At 40.6% G+C, this 24,766-nt stretch overlaps 1 protein-coding gene across 4 annotated transcripts; it reads right to left on the bottom strand.

Annotated features, from left to right (window-relative positions):
- LOC109884065 (uncharacterized) lies at positions 1 to 23,709 on the bottom strand. Of its 4 annotated transcripts, XM_031827210.1 has the most exons (8): positions 23,471 to 23,709; positions 16,421 to 16,450; positions 14,054 to 14,362; positions 11,157 to 11,480; positions 6,370 to 6,693; positions 6,046 to 6,177; positions 5,643 to 5,778; positions 1 to 957 (listed from the first exon to the last, which is right to left on the bottom strand). In XM_031827210.1, exons 1-8 carry the CDS (start codon positions 23,499 to 23,501, stop codon positions 723 to 725), a joined length of 1,521 nt encoding a protein of 506 aa, XP_031683070.1. In that variant the 5' UTR covers positions 23,502 to 23,709; the 3' UTR covers positions 1 to 722. The 4 variants fall into 4 exon arrangements, 3 of the variants coding, with proteins under 3 accessions (XP_031683070.1, XP_031683071.1, XP_020331652.1); XM_031827211.1 differs by lacking the exon at positions 14,054 to 14,362; XR_004210378.1 differs by lacking the exon at positions 23,471 to 23,709 and adding an exon at positions 18,971 to 19,230 and having other exon boundaries at positions 7 to 957; positions 6,370 to 11,480.
- Positions 23,710 to 24,766: the final 1,057 nt, after the last annotated feature.

Genomic DNA, 24,766 nt, shown 5'->3' with positions numbered 1-24,766 from the left:
AAGTAGTCAGGGTTCATGGATTTCATGTTCTTTAAAGCCATACACACAATAATTGAAAATGTATACTGAAATCAAATTATTGTTAGATTTACACACACAGTACAAATGTTTTTGTTTTTACAGTTTGTCATAGAGTAGATCTCAAGTTTAGCACATCGCAACCAGTCATTGCTACAGACTATTCTTTGACAGCACACTGGACGTTATAGGAGAGAAATAGTCTAAAGTATTAATATATTTACTTAAAAAATGAAATAATAGATTATTTTCAATGCAATCTGCCAATTCATCAAGACAAGTAAATAATTTTATTTTACCTCTATTTAACTAGGCAAGTCAGTTAAGAATGACGGCCTAGGAACAGTGGGTTAACTGCCTGTTCAGGGGCAGAACGACAGATTTGTACCTTGTCAGCTCAGGGATTTGAACTTGCAACCTTCCGGTTACTAGTCCAACGCTCTAACCACTAGGCTACCCTGCAGCCCCATAATATAATGTAATTATACAAGTAATCTCATACAAGTACCTGGAAACAACACAACTAGAAATAATACACCCAAACTATTTACGTTGAAATTCTAATTCATATTCAAACAAACCTTTCCTCTTATCTACTAAGTGAACATTTTGATGAAAAAGTTGTTTTTTTAACTCACAAAGCAAACCTTTCATGCCTTTCCTGGCATCAATATCTCTTCATCAGCATTTGTATTACAAGGCCTTCACTCATAGTTTGCGTATATGTTGTCATCCTCTTCATAGTCATTCTCCCTTCCAGATTTACATGAAGTGAGCTGCTCCAGGTCTAAAGACTCACTGTCTTCATCGTAGATGTCTTCAGCAAAATCCCTCTCTGTGAAGATATCTGCATTTTCATAGTCGGCCTCATCTTCCTCACTTGCCTCTGGCCATTCACCTTGGTCGTTTCCAAACTTGTTCATGGCTCCTGGAGCATTCCTGAGGATGAATACAAACATTTGAGTTACATGCCTAGGCCCAGATTCACCAAACATTACCTACGAAAAAACTCAGGCTAGGGTCTATTATTCTCCACTTCCTGTCTGACTGATGTGCCAAAAGTAAACTGCCTGTTACTCAGGCCCAGAAGCCGGGATATGCAGATAATTGGTACCATTGGATAGAAAACTCTTTGAAGTTTCTAGAAATGTTAAAATAATGTATACGACTATAACACAATTGAGACGGTAGGAGAAAATCCAAAGAAAAACCAACCAGACTTTTTTTTGAGAGAGAGCCCATGCTCTTACAATGGAAAGCTATTGGTCATATGCAATTCCAGCGACCAGATTGCCATTTCTATGGCTTACACTAGATGCAAACGGTCTTTGTTCAAGTTTTCAGGCTTGTTTCTTCCCAAACGAGGAAGAATTGTGAGTTTTGGTACTGGGAGTCAGAGTTGGAAATCAGTGTGTGCACGCGCAACGAAGAGGACATGCACCTGATAATTCTACTTTCCTATTGAACATACTTCTTTGCGTATGAAATATCATAGTTTAGTTACATTTTAGGGTACCTGAGTATTGGGTAGAAACGTATTTTGACTTGATTTAACCTCTCTGAGCACGGAACCCGGTAGCGGGCTGAAATTCCACAACATACGGTGATCGCTACATAAATAGTCATATTAAACATTCATGAAAATACAATTGTCTCACATGTATCAAAAGCCTAGAATCTTGCCAATCCAACTGTGTCGGATTTAAAAAAGGATTTACTGTGAAAGAATAAGATGCGATTATCTAAGGAGAGAGCCCTCCTCCCCAAAAAAAACAATTTCAACCAGCACAGGCGTAACAAAATCACATACTGCATTAAAATAAATAGTTTACCTTTGATGATCTTCATCTGTTTGCAATCCCAATGCTCATTGTTACACAATGAATTATCTTTTGTTTGATAAAATCAGTTTTTATGGCCTAACACGAAACATTTTGTGAACCGCTTGTGTCGTGAATTCCGTCTCATTCCATTTTCGACGACACATTCCAGGTAAATAACCCACACAAAACGCGACTTTTCCAGTCATGTTTGGTTTCACTGCAATCAACTGGTTTGTTTGTAACACAACCAAACCTGATGGGCCATTTCGTGGGACGTATTGACTGAAAGAAACCGATTTGAAGACAACAACTAATGACATCACTGTGCACCAATGATATGACCACTGTTTCGTTGATTGACTGTATTTTAACCCAATGACCACTGATCGTCTTGAAATCTAGCTGGGTAGACAGCCAATTAGCTGAGGTAAATGGCAATATGCAGTGGTTGTGTGTTGGAAGACCAACCCATGTCGTAAACTCCGGAGTAAAGAGAGTCATTCGCTATTGAAGATTTATTCCGGAAGGAGCTACGCATTTTACGCACAGCGTTGTTTTGGTAAACGCGCAGATTCAGCTGTTTATATATCAATCAGTATGGCAACTAAGTCAGGGAAAGCTGGTAAGTTGGACTGGTAAGTTCTTCTCATGCTAATGCCCTTGTTTGAAATTAATAATATAAAATATTATTTGTGATTTTTTTCAAATTTTAGAAGCAATATATAAAAATGTAATGTAATGAAATGATGTAATGAAAAGTGATGAAATGTGCCCCACCCCAACCCACATGAAATAGCCTATTTGAGGCTGTTGAGGGGAGGGCAGGCCCACAACAATGACCAAAGTGAAATGGAGACAGTAGATACAGCTGGTCTGTTGTAATATAATAAAGGCAGTAGATCTAGCTGGTCTGTCATAATATAATAGAGACAGTAGATCTAGCTGAAATGTCATAATATAAAAGAGACAGTAGATCTAGCAGGTCTATAATAATATATTCAACCTTCTGTTCCCTGTACTCTATATATATATATATATATATATATGTGTATATTATACCTCAGCAGCACAATATTGTGTAGAGCTTTGGCAAAGTGGGTGATGTTATATCCTTCCTGTTTGGCTCTGTCCGGGGTCTCATCGGATGGGACCACAGTGTCTCCTGACCCCTCCTGTCTCAGCCTCCAGTATTTATGCTGCAGTAGTTTATGTGTCGGGGGCCTAAGGTCAGTTTGTTATATCTGGAGTACTTCTTCTGTCTTATCCGGTGTCCTGTGGGAATTTAAGTATGCTCTCTCTAATTCTCTCTTTCTCTCTCTCGGAGGACTTGAGCCCTAGGACCATGTGTCAGGACTACCTGGCATGATGACTCCTTGCTGTTCCCAGTCCACCTGGCCTTGCTGCTGTTCCAGTTTCAACTGTTCTGCCTGTGGCTATGGAACCGTAAACTGTTCATATTTACTCTTGAGGTGCTGTCCTGTTGCATCCTCTACAACTACTGTGATTATTATTATTTGACCCTGCTGGTCATCTATGAACATTTGAAAATCTTGGCCGTGTTCTGTTATACTCTACACCCGGCACAGCCAGAATAGGACTGGCCATCCCTCATAGCCTGGTTCCTCTCTAGGTTTCTTCCTAGGTTTTGGCCTTTCTAGGTAGTTTTTCCTAGCCACCGTGATTCTACACCTGCATTGCTTGCTGTTTGGGGTTTTAGGCTGGGTTTCTGTACAGCACTTTGAGATATTAGCTGATGTACGAAGGGCTATATAAATCAATTTGATTTGATAGAGGACTGAGGGTCTTCCAAATATTGAAAGTATGTAAATAGTTACCCATGTTATTTTGTAAATGTGTATATTTTTTTCTTCATATTTTTTTTCCATATTTTTTTCTCCTTTTCTTGGGGGTGTGTGTTAGAATACCATTTTGGCATTTTGTATATAGTTATTTGTTTCAAAATGTATACCTTCACCAATTTGGCCACTTGGGTACATTTGGACTACTTGTGTGGGACACCTGGGTGACTTCATGATAAATGTCATGTAGCACACTCATTTTGGAAGTTATCATTCTGAAACTTTGCACAAGTACTGTTGCCCTCTTGTATTTTTCACTGAAATTGTCCCCATCATCCTATCTGAATGTTTGTTTTATCTTGCTCATTTAAAAAGGTGATGATACAACAATAACAAATAAAAAACATATGTTTTTTTTCGTAGTATTATCTAAACCAGATCTATTGTGTTATATTCTCCTACATTCAATTCACATTTACACAAACTTCAGAGTGTTTTCTTTCAAATGGTACCAAGAATATGCATATCCTTGCTTCTGGGCCAGAGCTACAGGCAGTTAGATTTGGGTATGTCTTCAGGCAGAAATTGAATAAAGTAGGGGGGTAGTGCTAAGAGCTACCTCTTGAAACTAGGGGGCACTATTTTTATGTTTGGAAAAATAACCTTCCCAAAGTAAACGGCCTATTTCTCAGGACCAGATGCTAGAATATGCATATAATTGACAGATTAGGATAGAAAACATTCTAAAATTTCCAAAACTGTCAAAATATTGTCTGTGAGTATAACAGAACTAATATTGCAGGCCAAACCCTGAGAAAAATCTAACCAGGAAGTGACTTCTATTTCTGAAAACTCCCATTGCTCCATTTAAAGGGATATCAACCAGATTCCTTTTCCTATCTCTTCCTCAAGGTGTCAACAGTACTCAGACATAGTTTCAGGCTTTTATTTTGAAAAATGAGCCAGAACAATAATATCGCGTTAAGTGGTCACATGAGTTTTGCCCCCGCAACAGAGTTTGGATAGGTATAGCTTTTCCCTCTCTGTGAAAAACATTTGCGGTTGATATATTATCGATTATATATTTTAAAAACAACCTGAGGATTGATTATAAAAAACGTTTGACATGTTTCTGCGGACATTACGGATATTATTTGGAATTTATCTGCGTTGTCGTGACCACTCTTCCATTTCTGAACATAATGCGCCAAACAAACGGAGGTATTTTGGATATAAAAATAATCTTTATGGAACAAAAGGAACATTTGTTGTGTAACTGAGAGTCTCGTGAGTGAAAACATCCAAAGATCATCAAAGGTAAACGATTAATTTGATTGCTTTTCTGATTTTTGTGACCAAGCTACCTGATGCTAAGTGTACTTAATGTTTGTCATGCGATCAATAAACTTACACAAACGCTTGGATTGCTTTCGCTGTAAAGCATAATATCTGACTGAGGAACTATGTTTTTCAGCGGTTGCCGATGACAATTATCCCGCTTAAGGGATGGGTAGCGTCAATAAGTGCAAATGATTTTGTTTTAGATTCCATCTCTCATAGTTGAAGTGTACCTATGATTAAAATTACAGACCTCTATATGCTTTGTAAGTAGGAAAACCTGCAAAATCGGCAGTGTATCAAATACTTGTTCTCCCCACTGTACATTCCTGCATGGCATCCTTCTTTCATGTCTTCATCTTTGCTCTTGTTGACTAAGGTTTCTGCATTGACATAGTCCTCTTCATCCTATTCCTCCCTCGCAGACACACATCACGACAAGAGAGACAACACAACACTACATAAAGTGAGACCTAAGACAACAACATAGCATGGCAGCAACACATGACAACACAGCATGGTAGCAACACAACATGACAACAACATGGGAGCAACACAACATGGCAGCAGAACAATATGGTAGCAGCACAAAATAGGGTACAAACATGATTGGGCACAGACAACAGCACAAAGGGCAAGAAGGTTGAGACAACACATAACTTACTCATTATTTTTACTGGTAAGCAACTCCTTTTTCATATACATTTCTGCATTGCATCCTTTTTTCAGGTCTTCAAATTTTCTCTTGTTGACAAAGGTTTCTACATTGACATAGTCCTCTTCATCATTTCCCTCCCTCGCTGCAACCACAGTGTTGGGATTGATCAGTTTAATTCATGTAAATAACGTCAGTGAATATACGCAGGAATAAGTATCACAAACAGTACAAAACCACAACAAAATTAGGGTTGAAAAATGTCCAGGTTTTCAAGATATCCTGGTTGGAGGATTCCATATTTCCTGATGAATCCTTCCTGATTTTCAGGAACCTTCCAACTGGGTGTTCTTGAAAACCTGGGTATTTTGCAGCCCGAACCTGAATCCTGTTTAGAGGAGCTAGATCTTACTTTCTCTTGGGTTTATCATAATAGACTGCTCTCTGCTGCTTATCTTCTTCCAGACTAGACAAGGAATGAGTAGCAGGAGGAGGAGCAGTAGCCCACATATTGCACCAGAGGCAATAATGGGGACTATGGATGCTATGGAGAGAAACACCTTATTCAACATCTTTCAGAAGACCACATTTTATAATTCATATAGGGTCATATCAATCATATTTGATATTCATATCAAATTCTTCTGCAATGTAAAACATTTTTGTCTACTCACAATTATTACATATGGCCTTCATGGTAATGCACTTGAAAACATAAAAATAAAATATATTTTACCTCGAATGCTGACTGTCAGCAACTCTGTCTTGGTAGAATGGAATGACAGGGTGGAGACATTAACTTCATAAACACAACTGTAGTTCCCCTGGTCTGTATAGTCTGCAACAGGAAAGTGAAAGGAGGCAGAGTGGTTGACTGCTGGCTCAGTTTCAGTCCTGTTGGACCCAGAGAAGTCCAGATAGAAGAGGCCTCCAGGATACTGTGGCTGAATGGAGCAGGTGATGGAGAAGCTGTGGCCCCTGGTCACCTCTGGCCCCTGAAGACCCCAGAACATCCCTCCATTTGGAGCATTGAGAGAGATGTTGGGCTGTAACAAGACAACTAGCAAAAGACAAGAGCAGGTTGTTAACGTGTGCACTTAACTGCAGCATAACAGTAATCTTTCTCGACAAGAGAACACTATGTTAGAATACATTATGAAGAGATATCAAAACTCTTGCATTAAAGAACATATCATCTCGGAACCCAGTGTTCCTCTTGCTGATGGTGTTCACTCATTAATGTTTAGTTGCTCACCTATAACAGATAATTCAACAGTCACTTTGAGGGGAGCTGAAGTCTCGACTGGATACCCTTGACTCATACTGAAATTGGTATGACCCCTCATTTAATATTTTTTTTTATTTAACCTTTATTTAACCCGGTAAGCTAGTTGTGAACAAGTTCTCATTTGCAACTGCGACCTGGCCAAGATAAAGCATAGCAGTTCGACACATACAACAACACAGAGTTACACATGGAATGAACAAAACATACAGTCAATAATACAGTAGAAAAAAAAGGGGGGAAAAGTCTATATACAGTGAGTGCAAATAAGGTCAAATAAGGGAGTTAAGGCAATAAATAGGCCATGGTGGCGAAGTAATTACAATATGGCAATTAAACACTGGAATGGTAGATGTGCAAAAGATGGATGTGCAAGTAGAGATGCTGTGGTGCAAAAGGAGCAAAATAAATAAATACAGTATGGGAATGAGGTAGATAGATGGACTGTATACCGATGGGCTATCAACAGGTGCAGTGATCTGTGAGCTGCTCTGACAGCTTAAAGCTTGTGAGGGAGATGGGAATCTCCAGCTTCAGTGATTTTTGCAGTTCGTTCCAGTCAGTGGCAGCAGAGAACTGGAAGGAAAGGCGACCAAACGAGGAATTGGCTTTGGGGATGACCAGTGAGATATACCTGCAGGAGTGTGTGCTACGAGTGGGTGCTGCTATGGTGACCAGCGAGCTGAGATAGGGTGGGGCTTTACCTAGCAGAGACTTGTAGATAACCTGTAGCCAGTGGGTTTGGCGATGAGTATGAAGCGAGGGCCAGCCAACGAGAGCGTACAGGTCGCAGTGGTGGGTAGAATATGGGGCTTTGGTGACAAAACGGATGGCACTGTGATAGACTACATCCAGTTTGCTGAGTAGAGTGTTGGAGGCTATTTTATAGATGACATCGCCGAAGTCAAGGATCGGTAGGATGGTCAGTTTTACGAGGGTATGTTAGGCAGCATGAGTGAAGGAAGCTTTGTTGCGAAATAGGAAGCCGATTCTAGATTGAATTTTTGATTGGAGATGCTTAATGTGAGTCTGGAAGGAGAGTTTACAGTCTAGCCAGACACCTAGGTATTTGTAGTTATCCACATATTCTAAGTCAGAGCCGTCCAGAGTAGTGATGCTGGATGGGCGGGCAGGTGCGGGCAATGATCGGTTGAATAGCATGCATTTAATTTGATTTGCGTTTAAGAGCAGTTGGAGGCCACGGAAGGAGTTGTATGGCATTGAAGCTCGTCTGGAGGTTAGTTAACACAGTGTCCAAAGAAGGGCCAGAAGTATACAGAATGGTGTCGTCTGCGTAGAGGTGGATTAGAGAATCACCAGCAGCAAGAGCGACATCATTGATGTACACAGAGAAGAGAGTCGGCCCAAGAATTGAACGCCGTGGCACCCCCATAGAGACTGCCAGAGGTCCGGACAACAGGCCCTCCGATTTGACACACTGAGCTCTATCAGAGAAGTAGTTGGTGAACCAGGCGAGGCAATCATTTGAGAAACCAAGGCTGTTGAGTCTGCCTTGGCCAGGTCGATGAATACAGCTGCACAGTAATGTCTCTTATCGATGGCGGTTATGATATCGTTAAGGACCTTGAGCATGGCTGAGGTGCACCCATGACCAGCTCGGAAACCAGATTGCATAGCGGAGAAGGTACAATGGGATTCAAAATGGTCAGTAATCTGTTTGTTAACTTGGCTTTCGAAGACCTTAGAGATGCAGGGTAGGATAGATATAGGTCTGTAGCAGTTTGGGTCTAGAGTGTCTCCCCCTTTGAAGAGGGGAATGACCGTGGCAGCTTTCCAATCTTTGCGAATCTCAGACGATACGAAAGAAAGGTTGAACAGGCTAGTAATAGGGGTTGCAACAATTTTGGCAGACAATTTAAGAAAGAGAGGGTCCAGATTGTCTAGCCCGGCTGATTTGTAGGGGTCCAGATTTTGCAGCTGCTGTTTTCGATTCTCTTTCTCTTCCGCACCTGCTGTCTCTAACTCTGAATGATCGGCTATGAAAAGCCAACTGACATTTACTCCTGAGGTGCTGACCTGTTGCACCTTCTACAACCACAGTGATTATTATTATTATTATTTGACCCTACTGGTCATCTATGAACATTGCATATAACTGACGCAACACATTTCAATTCACTAGCAATGGTATTCCAAATGAATTTAGTTGTGTTTCTACCCCATTGTTCATTTCTTTTTTTATATTAATGTTTTTCTTTTGCGAGGATCTCAAATTGTTTGTGCATCACTCATGTCACAAGATGCCAATAGCACGATAAAACCACCTCCTACCTGAGAGGCAGACAACACCAGCATCTTCACTATGATTGCAGTTATGTGTTGTAGTGTGTGAGCACTGTCTGAGTGTGCTTTCACTATCAGAGCATTCAATATTATCCATCCAGATCTGCCCATTACCCTGACCAAAGCGGACAGACCCTGGGGAACTCATAGCACTCCCACAGCCCAGCTGTTTAAAGACAACCTTAGCATCATTCATATCCCAGTTGTCATCACACACTGTTCCCCTCTCTGGCTGTTGTGATAGATCTCCACGCTCCCAGAGCAGGGACCATTCCCATTGACCAGCCTGACCTGGGCACCTTGCAGGTTTGGGGGAGGGGGACACAAATGAAGGCGATGGACATTCAAGTCATGGAACTGGACAGTTTTTTTTTTTTATCTCATCACCCATTACATGATATCAACTAAAGCAATGGAAATGTGTCAGGCAGGAGAGAATGGCAGAACAAGGTGAATACCTTACCTGAACAGACAACACCAGCATGGGTTAACTTAACCATCAGTTGTTGTTTTTTAACCATCACTTGTGTTGACCGAACAGCTAGTTCTTTTTTAACGTAATCCATAGGTTATTTATTTTCAGGAGGTGTGAATGAGAGTAAATGTCATTCCTGTTTATCATTTTAAGTTTGTACAGCACTAATTTTATATATTTTTGCACATGACATATTCTAATATAAAATTCACAACATTATAATTTACATATCCCAACATTGAGAAAAAAATTTGGGATGTGTATTATCTTATGTACCAGTGGCGGTTAGTGCCATTTAAGATGAGGGAGGAGGACTTGATTTCATGAGCATGGTCATATTTCTGTTACAGCATATTGGATGACTCATTCATAGTCCATTCACCCAGTTCAATGTAACAGCGATAGGTTAAGGCTACTACATGATACTCAAATTTTCCCTATACCCATCATGAGGTTGCTACAACCGAGCCTATGAAGGAAAGTTTACAAAATAGCTGCACACAGGTTGAGAGACAAATTTGAGGTGACAGACAATGACACATGGACAGACAGGTTTTTTTAGCCTGGTCACATACAACTGATGTGTTGTGCATTGAAGTCCACAAGCGAAGGGAAGAGGAGAGATGCGAGAAGGACCCGGTGGCAATAAATTAGTAATACCAAAAGCTTATCATGACTTGGAAGTATTCCAGTGTTATTTTGGAAAGTCATAGCCAGCTAGCTAACATAGCATCCCTCTGTTTGAGCAGGGTGTTTCAGTAGGCAAAATCTGCTAGCTAAGTAAGTGAAACTGAAATTACGAAATCTCTCTCTCTATTTCTCCTTGATTCGGGACTAAATTAATTTGTTCAAAACTGTTAAAATATTGTCGTTCTCTCTGGTTGAGTCAACTACTCACCACATTTTATACACTGCACTGCTAGCTGTAGCGTACACTTTCAGTACTAGATTAATTATGTGATCCTTTGACTGGGTGGACAACATGTCAGTTTATGCTGCAAAAGCTCTGATAGGCTGCAGGATGTCCTCCAGAATTTGTCATAATTACTGTGTAAGTCTATGGAAGGGGGTGAGAACCATGAGTGTCCTAGGTTTTGTATTGAATCCAATGTGCCCAGAGTAGGACGGAAGCTAGTTATCCTCAAGCTACACCATTGTGCTACCCTACAGAGTGCTGTTGAGGCTACTGTAGGCCTTTGCAAAATAGTGTGTTTTAAGCAATTATTTGTTTTAAGCAATTATTTGGTGACTATATTTAGTATAGTTTTATCTAAAAAGGATAACTCAATAACCCAGCATAAACAATCCAGCACCCAGTGGGTCAAGGAGGTGTGGCTTGATAATAATTTTTGTCATTCCGGTTAATACGTTCTGTTGTATTGTTATCACATATTAAGGTTGAACATTGATGGCCTTCATGGTTATTCACTTGAAAACATAAAGATAAAATGTATTTTACCTCGAATGCCGACTGTCAGCAACTCTGTCTTGGTAGAATGGAATGACAGGGTGGAGACATTAACTTCATAAACACAACTGTAGTTCCCCTGGTCTGTATAGTCTGCAACAGGAAAGTGAAAGGAGGCAGAGTGGTTGACTGCTGGCTCAGTTTCAGTCCTGTTGGACCCAGAGAAGTCCAGATAGAAGAGGCCTCCAGGATACTGTGGCTGAATGGAGCAGGTGATGGAGAAGCTGTGGCCCCTGGTCACCTCTGGCCCCTGAAGTCCCCAGAACATCCCTCCATTTGGAGCATTGAGAGAGATGTTGGGCTGTAACAAGACAACTAGCAAAAGACAAGAGCAGGTTGTTAACATGTGCACTTAACTGCAGCATAACAGTAATCTTTCTCGACAAGAGAACACTATGTTAGAATACATTATGAAGAGATATCCAAACTCTTGCATTAAAGAACGTATAATCTCGGAACCCAGTGTTCCTCTTGCTGAATGTGTTCACTCATTAATGTTTAGTTGCTCACCTATAACAGATCATTCAAAAGAGTCATTTTGAGGGGAGCTGAAGTCTCGACTGAATACTCTAGTCTCATACTGACATCAGTATGACCCCTCATGGCTAAAGACCTCTTTAGGAATGTTGAAGATGACAGAGTTGCTACTTGTGGTTTTGTCCATTCTGAACGAGCCTAAAGTCTTCTGAAATGTGAATGCTCCACCCAAGTGTTGTGTTGTGATGGAGCAGATGATGTCAAATCCGTCACCCTAGGCAACCTCTGTGGCAGATCTCAGATTTATTTGGGGCTTTTAGATGGTCACTTGCTGTTCCCAGTCCACCTGGTCATGCTGCTGCTCCAGTTTCAACTGTTCTGCTTGTGGCTATGGAACCCTGACCTGTTCAGCAGACGTGCTACCTTGTCCCGGACCTGCTGTTTTCGATTCTCTCTCTCTTTTTTTATTATTTTTTATTTAACCTTTATTTAACCAGGTAGGCTAGTTGAGAACAAGTTCTCATTTGCAACTGCGACCTGGCCAAGATAAAGCATAGCAGTGTGAGCAGACAACAAAGAGTTACACATGGAGTAAACAATTAACAAGTCAATAACACAGTAGAAAACAAAGGGGGAGTCTATATACAATGTGTGCAAAAGGCATGAGGAGGTAGGCAAATAATTACAATTTTGCAGATTAACACGGGAGTGATGAATGATCAGATGGTCATGTACAGGTAGAGATATTGGTGTGCAAAAGAGCAGAAAAGTAAATAAATAAAAACAGTATGGGGATGAGGTAGGTGAAGAAGGGTGGGCTATTTACCAATAGACTATGTACAGCTGCAGCGATCGGTTAGCTGCTCAGATAGCTGATGTTTGAAGTTGGTGAGGGAGATAAAAGTCTCCAACTTCAGCGATTTTTGCAATTCGTTCCAGTCACAGGCAGCAGAGTACTGGAACGAAAGGCGGCCGAATGAGGTGTTGGCTTTAGGGATGATCAGTGAGATACACCTGCTGGAGCGCGTGCTACGGATGGGTGTTGCCATCGTGACCAGTGAGCTGAGATAAGGCGGAGCTTTACCTAGCATGGACTTGTAGATGACCTGGAGCCAGTGGGTCTGGCGACGAATATGTAGCGAGGGCCAGCCGACTAGAGCATACAAGTCGCAGTGGTGGGTGGTATAAGGTGCTTTAGTGACAAAACGGATGGCACTGTGATAAACTGCATCCAGTTTGCTGAGTAGAGTGTTGGAAGCCATTTTGTAGATGACATCGCCGAAGTCGAGGATCGGTAGGATAGTCAGTTTTACTAGGGTAAGCTTGGCGGCGTGAGTGAAGTAGGCTTTGTTGCGGAATAGAAAGCCGACTCTTGATTTGATTTTCGATTGGAGATGTTTGATATGAGTCTGGAAGGAGAGTTTGCAGTCTAGCCAGACACCTAGGTACTTATAGACGTCCACATATTCTAGGTCGGAACCATCCAGGGTGGTGATGCTAGTCGGGCATGCGGGTGCAGGCAGCGACCGGTTGAAAAGCATGCATTTGGTTTTACTAGCGTTTAAGAGCAGTTGGAGGCCACGGAAGGAGTGTTGTATGGCATTGAAGCTTGTTTGGAGGTTAGATAGCACAGTGTCCAAAGACGGGCCGAAAGTATATAGAATGGTGTCGTCTGCGTAGAGGTGGATCAGGGAATCGCCCGCAGCAAGAGCAACATCATTGATATACACAGAGAAAAGAGTCGGCCCGAGAATTGAACCCTGTGGCACCCCCATAGAGACTGCCAGAGGACCAGACAGCATGCCCTCCGATTTGACGCACTGAACTCTGTCTGCAAAGTAATTGGTGAACCAGGCAAGGCAGTCATCCGAAAAACCGAGGCTCCTGAGTCTGCCGATAAGAATATGGTGATTGACAGAGTCGAAAGCCTTGGCAAGGTCGATGAAGACGGCTGCACAGTACTGTCTTTTATCGATGGCGGTTATGATATCGTTGAGTACCTTGAGTGTGGCTGAGGTGCACCCATGACCGGCTCGGAAACCAGATTGCACAGCGGAGAAGGTACGGTGGGATTCGAGATGGACCGCACCTGCTGTCTCTAACTCTGAATGATCGGCTATGATAAGCCAACTGACATTTACTCCTGAGGTGCTGATCTGTTGCACCCTCTACAACCACGGTGATAATTATTATTATTATTTGACCCTGCTGGTCATCTATGAACATTGCATATCACTGACTCAACACATTTCAATTCACTAGCAATGGTATTCCAAATGAATTTAGTTGTGTTTCTACCCCATTGTTCATTTCTTTTTTTATGTTAATGTTTTTCTTTTGCGAGGATCTCAAATTGTTTGTGCATCACTCATGTCACAAGATGTCAATAGCACGATAAAACCACCTCCTACCTGAGAGGCAGACAACACCAGCATCTTCACCATGTTTGCAGTCATGTGTTGTAGTGTGTGAGCACTGTCTGAGTGTGCTTTCACTACCGGAGCATTCAATATTATCCATCAAGATCTGCCCACTGCCCTGACCAAAGTAGGCAGACCCTGGGGACCTCAAAGCACTCCCACAGTCCAGCTGTTTACAGACCACCTTAGCATCATTCATATCCCAGTTGTCATCACACACTGTTCCCCACTGGCTGTTGTGATAGATCTCCACTCTCCCAGAGCAGGGACCATTCCCATTGACCAGCCTGACCTGGGCACCTTGCAGGTTTGGGGGAGGGGGGGGGACAAAAAGGAAGGCCATTGTCATTCAAGTCATGGAACTGGACAGTTTTTTTTGATCTCATCACCCATTACGTGATATCAACTAAAGCAATGGAAATGTGTCAGACAGGGGGGGGGGGGGGGGGGGGGGGCATTGACCAGTCTGATCTGGGCATTATCTGGGAGGTTAAAAGGCATGGACAATTATACATCCAAATTCATGGCTGTGATGAACGAAAAAACGAATTGTAAAAAATAACTCATCTGCACTCTATAAAATGATGGGCAAATTGTTTTCGTAACCAAGAGCTGGTTAAATATGGACAGAGCACACAATGGGCTATTTGGACCCACACAGTTGTGCTGCATGGATAACCCAACGGGTTGTTGGGATACACCAAACATGGGTTAATTTAACCATCAGTTGTTGTTTTTTAACCATCATTTGTGTTGGCCGAAGAGCTAGGTCTTTTTTAACGTAATCCATAGGGTATGTATTTTCAGGAGGTGTGACCTATTATGGGCGTTGCTTTCATATAGTTATTTTTGACCACCCATGAGAGTAAATGTCATTCCTGTTTATCATTTTAAGTTTGTACATCACTAATTTTCTATATTTTTGCACATGACATATTCTAATATAAAATTCACAACATTATAATTTACATATCCCAACATTGAGAAAAATGTTGGGATGTGTATTATGTTATGTACCAGTGGCGGTTAGTGTCGTTTAAGATGAGGGAGGAGGACTTGATTTCATGAGCATGGCCATATTTCTAATACAGCATATTGGATGACTCATTCATAGTCCATTCACCCAGTTCAATGTAACAGCGATAGGTTAAGGCTACTACATGATACTCAGAATTTCCCTATACCCATCATGAGGTTGCTACAACCGAGCCTATGAAGGAAAGTTTACAGTGTAGCTGCACACAGGTTGAGAGACAAATTTGAGGTGACAGACAGTGACACATGGACAGACAGGTTTTTTAGCCTGGTCACATACAGCTGATGTGTTGTGCATTGAAGTCCACAAGCAAAGGGAAGAGGAGATATGTGAGAAGGACCCGGTGGCAATAAATGAGTAATACCAAAAGCTTACCTTGACTTGGAAGAATTCCAGTGATTTTTTTGGAAAGTTGGCTATGACTGATTAATTATTTGATCCTTTGATTGGGTGGACAACATGTCAGTTAATGCTGCAAAAGCTCTGATAGGCTGCAGGATGTCCACCAGAATTTGACATAATTACTGTGTAAGTCTATGGAAGGGGGTGAGAACCATGAGCGTTCTAGGTTTTGTATTGAAGTCAATGTGCCCAGAGGAGGACTGAAGCTAGTTGTCCTCAAGCTACACCATTGTGCTACCCTACAGAGTGCTGATGAGGCTACTGTAGGCCTTTACAAAATAGTGTGTTTTAAACAATTATTTGTTTTAAGCAATTATTTGGTGACTATATTTAGTATAGTTTTATCTAAATAGGATAACTATGTAAATGTTTAAAATGTAACATTTTTTATGAATTTCACTGAGGAGGATGGTCCTCCCCTCCCAACTCTGAGGAGCCTCCATTGAAATGTACATTTCCCAACATTGGGATGTGAATAGGCTTTTAACGAACTCATACACTTTTATAAGCTTCATTAAAGTTACAAACGTATCAATGTTCAGCCTTAATATGTGATAACAATACAACAGAACGTATTAACCGGAATGACAAAAATGATTATCAAGCCACACCTCCTTAACCCACTGGGTGCTGGATTGTTTATGCTGGGTTATTGAGATATACTCAATAACCCAGCATCAATAACTAGCCTGCAACCCAGCAGTTGGGTCATCCAAACAACCCAGCATTTTCTTTTGTGATATGTGCAGCATACTATGAATGCGGTATAGTATGAACTGCAACCGATTCCAATGTTAATGTTAAGACATCTTAATATCAATATTTGGATGTCAAAAAGATGTCTATGTTAAAGATATTGTTTTGTTTCACGCAGTGGTTTCGGGAATTGACATGACTAAAACCAAAGGAGATTCACTTACCTGCAGGTAGAGGTCCATTCCATAGATAGACTAATAAATAAAAACAAATTGAAATTGAAATTAGTGGTAGTCAATGTCTCAAAATATTCACATAGCTGAGACACAAACCTTTCAGTAAGACAAAACTGAAGATGAGCCAGCAGGCAATATTCTGTGGTTCACCACAAACTGTCACAAGAAGCATGCTGTGTGATTGGTCAGTTCAGTATGTTAAAGGCAATGTCTATTTTAGTGAGGATAGTGAGAATGTTTAGTTAGCACAAACTAAATTCAATCAAACATGAAGATGTACTAATCAGAGTTCTGCCCAAAGAATGTAAGAGTGGCGCTGCACCACATGTGGGCATTATTTGACTCTATTTGTTATCATTTAAGGCCAGGCAACACACCCTAATAGGGTACTGTTTGCTCTAGACTACAGGAAATGGCAGTTACGGTAGTTAAAAAATTACAAAATATCTGTCTACTTCCAGGACCTTTTTTCTCTCGTTTGCCTTAAACTATTACTGTATTCCTAATTGTCCACTACAACTACGTAAAGGCCCAGTGCAGTCTAAAACTGGATTTTCTGTTGTTTTATATACACTCAGTGGCCAATTTATTATGTACGTTCATCTAGTACCGGGTAGGACCCCACTTTGACTCCAGAACACCTTGAATTATTCGGGGAGTGGATGATACAAGGCGCAGCACTCCAACCTGGTCTCAGAGCATTTCATATTATATTATGGAAAGTTGCTAATTAGCTAAAATGCTAAAGTTGTCCATGATGAGATTCGAACTCGCAAACTTTGGTTTGCTAGACATGTGTTGTCCATGATGAGATTTTAACTAGATGTTTGCGTTAGATGCCTACCCATCCACCTCAACCAACCACCCTACTTTTGTTTTTGCCTTAAGTAACCATCTATCTTATGTAACCATGCCAAATGTAACATATCATACTAATTTGAGTGTCCCAGACGAGGCTGGGCTTCAAACGTTGCTCAGTTGGCATAAAACGAACTAACGTGCCAGGAATACATTCCCCACCCCATTACACCACCAGGAGAGACGAGCCAAGACTAGCCAGCGAGGCTATAGAGCATTGTGTTGTAGGCAAGCTGAGCTGACTCATGACTGTGCATTCAACTCGCAGTTGATACTGTTTCCACAGTTCCACTGTCTTTACATCTTGTTGAAACGTTGAAACTACATTGCAAGCTACTTTCATAGCAAAATGTTGCATATATTTTGATTTTATCTTCATTTAACTAGGCAAGTCAGTTAAGAACACATTCTTATTTACAATGATGGCCTAGGAACAGTGGGTTAACTGCCTTGTTCAGGGGAAGAAAACATCAGATTTTTACCTCGTCAGCTCGGGGATTTGATCTAGCAACCTTTCGGTTACAGGTCCAACGCTCTAACCACTAGGTTACCTGCCACCCTCGTTGTAGAACAAGTGTCTTATGAAACACATTCCAAACCACTGGCTCTTGCTTCCTTTCTACTACTGATTTGACAGGGGAATTTCAGCTTGATTGGCTAGCCAGCTTCAGCTATCCCCAAGCTTTGCTAGCAAGCTGCTGCCAGCTTGGTTAAACACAAGGTCAGTCCAGGCTTTAGCCTACACATGTGGAACTGAACTGAGCTGATCTTGAGATGGGCAATTCAGTCAGGAGGGGAGAAGTCCTCGACTTCAAAACTTTCTTCTCTCCCTAGCAAAGATAACTTAGCTTACCTCTGTACTCACTACTTCCAAAGTTTCTTGTGATTGAATGGCAAAAACAAACCCAAGAAACACCCACATCAAAACCACACCCCCAAGAAAACTGCTGTTTGGTTTCAATCATGAGGCCACAAGTGTTTCTTAAGACTAAGCTTCAAAACGAAGCCAAATCAGGAAGTTCAGTCACTCTTAAAATACATCTACTGGTAATTGTTATCATTATTTTAAGTTGAATTATTATTGAAATCAGTTTTAAAACTCAATCTCAATGTAGTCAAATACGTAAATTCTATGAAAATATTAATTGCTTGCATCAATTATCTGGCAAAAGTCAGCATATCAATCCCTTTACTAAACATTGACCGATCATTTGACTATTGGCTAGTGATTTATGATAGTCTGGAGAGATTACTCCTAGTTCTTCCCCATTACAGACAGAGATCCAAATCTTAACTTGAGATTGAACTCAAACTCATTACATGGATGGCCTAGTGTCTGCTGCTTTTAGATTCTTCCTTTCAATTAAGACCTATAGGTGAGGGGAGTTCCTTATAAATCAGTTACCTTCATTAATCAACCAAGCCCAAGGGAGGAAAGAACCTGCAGACACTCAACCCTCTGTGGAGGTCTAACAGTGCAAGTATAAAGCTTCAAGCAAATTTACCATTCAAATAAATGAATGATGAACATGATACACTTTTCTCAATTTGAAGTAGAATCCATCCCTGAGTCCTTGTATCCAATATGCAGCCCTTAAAAATATTAAGTTCAAGATATTACTGTTTTCTCTATTTTCTGACATATTCCAGTAGATTGGACTTTTTGGAAATTAAACTCACCCATTGTCAGACAGAAGATATTCCATATTTGGGTCTTCATGTCAGAAATAAAGACTAGTATTTTCTCTAGTCGACCTGAACAAGCGTTCTGGTGAAAAGTGTGTTGACCAGTCTCTGTCGCAAAATGTCTTGTGAATGTAGATGCTACTATATAAGTATGCATTTCCAGTTCACAGCTCACTGTCACTTCCCCATTTGTGCTGTGGCTGTATTTACTGCAGAGTAGACAGTTCTGTGGTCAATATAGCCCTTGTATGATTGGTGGAAAACCAAAAGAGACTCAAAAGAGAATGCATAGATTGATGGTCTTGACCTAGGAGACGTGGATCAGAGTCACGCCATTTCCTTCACAAAGAAGAAGTGGAGACATAAGTAGAATTCCAAAACATGCAATGAGGATCCAGTTCAGTTTAGTGCAAATCACTCTGGAGGTGATTAAAGACACAGAAAGTGACACCACACCAATGAATATAAACATTTGTTTGGAAATCGACCCAATGGATCAAATATGCTGAACATTTTGATTGGATACAAAAAGCTAAATAGAATAAAGCAATACCATTATTTCAAATGTCTAGTTTAAGTGTCGACTACAGCCACCGTAGTTGTTATACTTTTGCATCTTAATTATAATTTTTTATTTCACTATCACCTCTTAGGGAACAGGAGGGGACTGAGCTGTAAATACAAATAGAAGATACATTCCATTCCAGCTGCGCCACCGTAGGTTTGGACAGCGAGTTTCTCTATGAACTTAAAGTCAGACATCTCAAAATTCATAAAGTCAAACACAGACTGCGCATCTCACCCACTTGACACATGAAAGTAGCCCAAGAAACGTTCCTGAATAAAGCCCTGATCATCCACATACCTGATGATGACTGACAACTGCAAGCAGACTGGTGGCACCATAGGTCCCAGAGCGGTTAGGCATTTTTTACCCCCTGGCACCTGGAGTTTTTAATTACATGTTGACCTAACTAGGAAAACTCTGGACCCTATAAGGTGTGACAGTGATTAATCAGTTGTAAAAATGTTTTATATGGGCTATGAAGGGACCAGTTTTTCCTAATCAGGTCACATGGTTTAAAAAAACATGCAAAGGTAGTGTCATCAATTATTTGGTGAAATATGAATATATTTAATATTGTTTTATCTAAGAAGGATAACTTTTTTAATGTTTCACTATTTTTATGAAATTTCACTGAGGACGGTCCTCCCATTCCTTCTCTGAGAAGCCTCCACTGATCTATATCTAGCTCAAGGATGTCCTTTGTGAAACTGCCCTGTGAGAAATGCAAGTCTCATGTACAGTAGATAACTTGTTGTGGTTAACATTTACCAGATTCTCACAGACCAACTGTTTAGTATGCAGATGCAACTTTATTTTGTGAAATAGTTTCTCCACTTGATGTTGACTTATGTTATTTCCTGATATAAAATGTGAGCAGTGTTGAGGAAAGTGACTCTGAAAATATAGTTTACCAAGCAACAAATTACTTCACACTGGAGGAAAAAGTGAATCTACTATACAGCTACCATTGAGAGAAATCATTTGACCAAGTAATCCACTACTTCAAAAATACCTCCTGAAAATGATCATATCTAAATCTGAAATGTAATTTATTACAAAATATATATATTTTTAACATGACTGGAAGAACACATAGAGTCAGATATTAACATGAATACATTCAGTTGGACAACTGACTAGGTATCCTCCTTTCCTTTTGTAACAGTGTAGGGAGATCTGGTTGACAGCCAGAGAGAGAGTGTGTATCGGCTTAGCCCAGTGGCTCGGGAGATAAAACAAAAACAGTAGGTTCCAGTAGTAAACTACACCGTTAGCTAAATGGCAAAATAGTAATTAACTACTGAAAAGATTATTTGAATTTAGATTAGCTACCAATCAAAATGTAGTTAAATTACTACTTGAATTAAATGAAGTGGAACTACTTCCCAACACAATGTCAGATATAGTTTATGTTACAACTACTGAGATTTGACTGTCTGCATGTCTCTTTAATAAGGGTTTGATTTTAAGTCCGTTTTATTTAAATGTATTATGCCTCTTTCCCCTAGTTGGAGGCTTTGGTGGAAAACATAAAAATTCTCTATATATAGCGACATGTCATTTTAATGGAATATGTTTTGTTTGTTTTTCAATTAGGGTGGGCAGGTTGAATACATGGTCTGTCGTACGGTAATTTGGTAAAAAGCCAACTTGATATTTGCTCAGTATACTGTTTTCGCTGAGGAAATGTATGAGTCTGCTGTTAATGATAATGCAGAGGATTTTGCTGTTGACATATATCCCCCGGTAGTTATTGGGGTCAAATTTGTCTCCACTTTTGTGGATTTGGGTAATCAGTCCTTGGTTACAAATATTGGGGAAGATTCCAGAGCTGAGGATGATGTTAAAGAGTTTAATTTGTGGTCTGTATATTTTATAATTTCACTTAGGTTTACCTTCAACCTCACAGGCCTTTTTGGGTTGGAGGGTTTGTGTTTTGTCCTGTAATTCATTCAATGTAATTGGATAATCCAGTGGGTTCTGGTAGTCTTTAACAATTGATTCTAAGATGTGTATATGTTTTTGCTGTTTATTCTTTGTTATAGAGCCAAAACGATTGGAGAAGGAATTTATCCATACATCTGTTTTGTTGTTGTTTGTTTAGAGTTTTGCCAATTTTCCCAGATGTGGTTAGATTCTATGGATTCTTCAATTACATTGAACAGATTTCTGACATTCTGTTCCTTCTTTTTCCGTAGTGTATTTCTGTATCGTTTTAGTGATTCACCATAGTGAAGGCGTAGGCTCAGGTTTTCTGGGTCTCTATGTTTCTCAATTTCTTTCTTAGGTTTTTGCATTATTCATCAAACCATTTGTCATTGTAGCTAATTTTCTTAGGTGAGAGGTCAAATATACTGTTTACGTTTCCTACTGCCAAGTTTACACCTTCACTATTACAGTGAAACCTTGTCCCGGAAATCGTCTAGAAGGAATTGAATTTGTTGTTGCCTAAATGTTTTGTTGGTAGATTTCCACACTATTTTCCTTCCATTTATAGCATTTCTTAATATTATTCAGTTCCTTTGGCTTTGATGCTTCATGATTTGAGCATAGCTCTGTTCAAGTAGAGTGTGATTTTGCTGCGAACGCTCTAAGAGACACTGGGTTGAGGTCAGGGATAAAGTAGTCTACAGTACTACTGCCAAGAGATGAGCATTAGGTGTACCTACCATAGGAGTCCCCTCGAAGCCTGCCATTGACTATGTACATATCCAGTGTCCGACAGAGCTGCAGGAGGTGTGACCCGTTTTTGTTGGTTATGTTGTAGTAGTTGTGTCAAGGGGGGCATATGGGGGGGGGGGGGGGGTCCTGAGCACTCTGGAGCCGGTTTTCAAGGATCTCTCTGTACTTTGCTCTGTTCATCTTTCCCTCAATCCTGACTAGACTCCCAGTCTCTGCCGCTGAAAAACATCCCCGCAGCACGATGCTGCCACCATGCTTCACCATAGGGATGGTGCCAGATTTCCTCCAGACGTGACGATTGGCATTCAGGCCAAAGAGTTCAATCTTGGTTCATCAGACCAGAGAATCTTGTTTCTCATCGTCTGGGAGTCCTTTAGGTGCCTTTTGGCAAACTCCAAGCGGGCTGTCAAGTGCCTTTTACTGAATAGTAGCGTCCATCTGGCCACTCTACCATAAAGGCCTGATTGTTGGAGTGCTGCATAGATGGTTGTCCTTCTGGAAGATTCTGCCATCTCCAAAGAGGAGCTGGAGCTCTGTCAGAGTTAACGATTGGGTTCTTGGTCACCTCCATGACCAAGGCCCTTCTCCTCAGATTGCTCAGTTTGGCCGGGCAGCAAGCTCTAGGAAGAGTCTTGGTGGTTCCAAACTTCTTCTATTTAAGAATGATGGAGGCCACTGTGTTCTTGTGGACCTTCAATGCTTCGGCAATGGTTTGGTACCCTTCCCCAGATCTGTGCCTTGATACAATCCTGTCTAGGCTTGGTTTTTGCTCTGACATGCAGTCAACTGTGGGTCCACATTTAGACAGGCCTTTCCAAATCATGTCCAATCGATTGAATGTTCCACAGGTGGTGTTACCCTCTCCGCAGTTTCAAGATCCTATTTTGCTACATTTTCTATCAAAGTTTATAATTGCAAATTTGCTAAACTTTTCAGGGGATATGTACATCAAAGCACATCGTTTGACTTTGAAGTCACAGTTGCATGAGCCAAGAAAGCAGTCGTGCGAACTGGAAGTCCTTTGTTATAGGTCAGTTTGATTTTGTCACTGTCTACCAAGTCACTCGTGACAATGTTCATGGAGACCCAAATGCACAAATTAGCCTGTTAAAATTGCATTGCAGACATTAATATATAAATATCCTATTGAAACAAGGCTAGACAGAGAGATTATCATGCATGTTATTCATGTGAGGCACTTGAAAGACCTTCCATTATGACAACTTAGTTACTGTAAGACTCACCTAATACCATAAAGAGTAGAATTGTCACCATCTTGATCCTTGTAATGTCCTCCAATATCAGGTATGATTCTCCCCAACACTTGGCAGTAAATTATTGCAATATTTACATCAGATTTAACTTTTTATGTTACAACCAAAATGTAGAGTTAAATTACCATGTTCTACCTCCATGTACAAAAGGTCAATGCATGAGCTTCTAGACACTTTCCAGTATTACCATGACAGAGAAGAGTGGTAAAGTGTCACAAAACAGGAAATCCTAGCCAACTTGTCTCTGGTCTGGTTGCTGATTCCACTGAACTGTGCTAGCACACAACACTGAGCTCAACACCACAAACCCCATTTCATTTATTTTTAAAACCAAGAATATGAGACCCAAAAAACACGACGATTGAACTATACATACACATATACAGTGCCAGTCAAAAGTTTGGACACACCTACTCATTCAAGAGTTTTTCTTTAGTTTTACTATGCCAAGAGTGTGCAAAGCTGTCATCAAGGCAAAGGGTGGCTACTTTGAAGAATCTCACATTTAAAGTATATGTTGATTTATTTAAAAAAAAATTGGTTACTACATGAATCCATGTTTATTTGATAGTTTTGATGTCTTCATGTAGAAAATAGTACAAAAAAAGAAAAACCCTGAATTGAGTAGGTGTGTCCAAACTTCTCTCTCTCGCTCTATATATATATTATACACAGAAAGACAGTGTACAAAACATGAAAAACACCTTCCTAATATTGAGTTGCACCCCCCCATGAATGCTCCCAACAGTTGGCTAGATGTAATTTGGGTGGTGGACCATTCTTGATACACAGGGGTAACGGTTGAGCGTGAAAAACCCAGCAGCGTTGCAGTTCTTGACACAAACAGGTGCACCTGACACCTACTACCATACCCCATTTAAAGGCACTTAAATATTTTGTCTTGCCCATTCACCCTCTGACTGGCACACATACACAACCCATGTCTCAATTGTCTCAAGGCTTAAAAATCCTTCTTTAACCTGTCTCCTCCCCTACATCTACACTGATTGAAGTGGATTTAACAAGTGACAGCAATAAGCGATCATAACATTTACCTGGATTCACCTGGACAGTCTGTCATGGAAATAGCAGGTATTCCTAATGTTTTGTGCACTCAATGTATTGTCTAAACTACATTGAGGGGCCAATAAGGAACCTAAAAAATAAGCCTCCCCCCAAAAGAAACTGTAGTATAACCCTTAAAGGGACTCTGAATCTTGTATGTGTTATTGTAGCGTGACCTGCTATAGTCCCTGGTTCACCAAA

This window comes from Oncorhynchus kisutch, linkage group LG6 (assembly GCF_002021735.2).
Source record: "Oncorhynchus kisutch isolate 150728-3 linkage group LG6, Okis_V2, whole genome shotgun sequence".
In the NCBI taxonomy this organism is placed as follows: Eukaryota; Metazoa; Chordata; class Actinopteri; order Salmoniformes; family Salmonidae; genus Oncorhynchus; species Oncorhynchus kisutch.
This window is presented reverse-complemented; position numbering and strand designations above follow the sequence as displayed.

Bases quoted from the DNA above. Each gene is read 5' to 3' on its own strand.
- LOC109884065 (XM_031827210.1), bottom strand. From the start codon at position 23,501: ATGGTGACAATTCTACTCTTTATGGTATTAG. The intron at 6,694-11,156 runs GTAAAATACATT...GTCTTTTGCTAG, and splicing joins GCTGACAGTCGGCATTCGAG to TTGTCTTGTTACAGCCCAAC. The intron at 958-5,642 runs GTAAGTTATGTG...ATTCATCCTCAG, and splicing joins CTTACCAGTAAAAATAATGA to GAATGCTCCAGGAGCCATGA.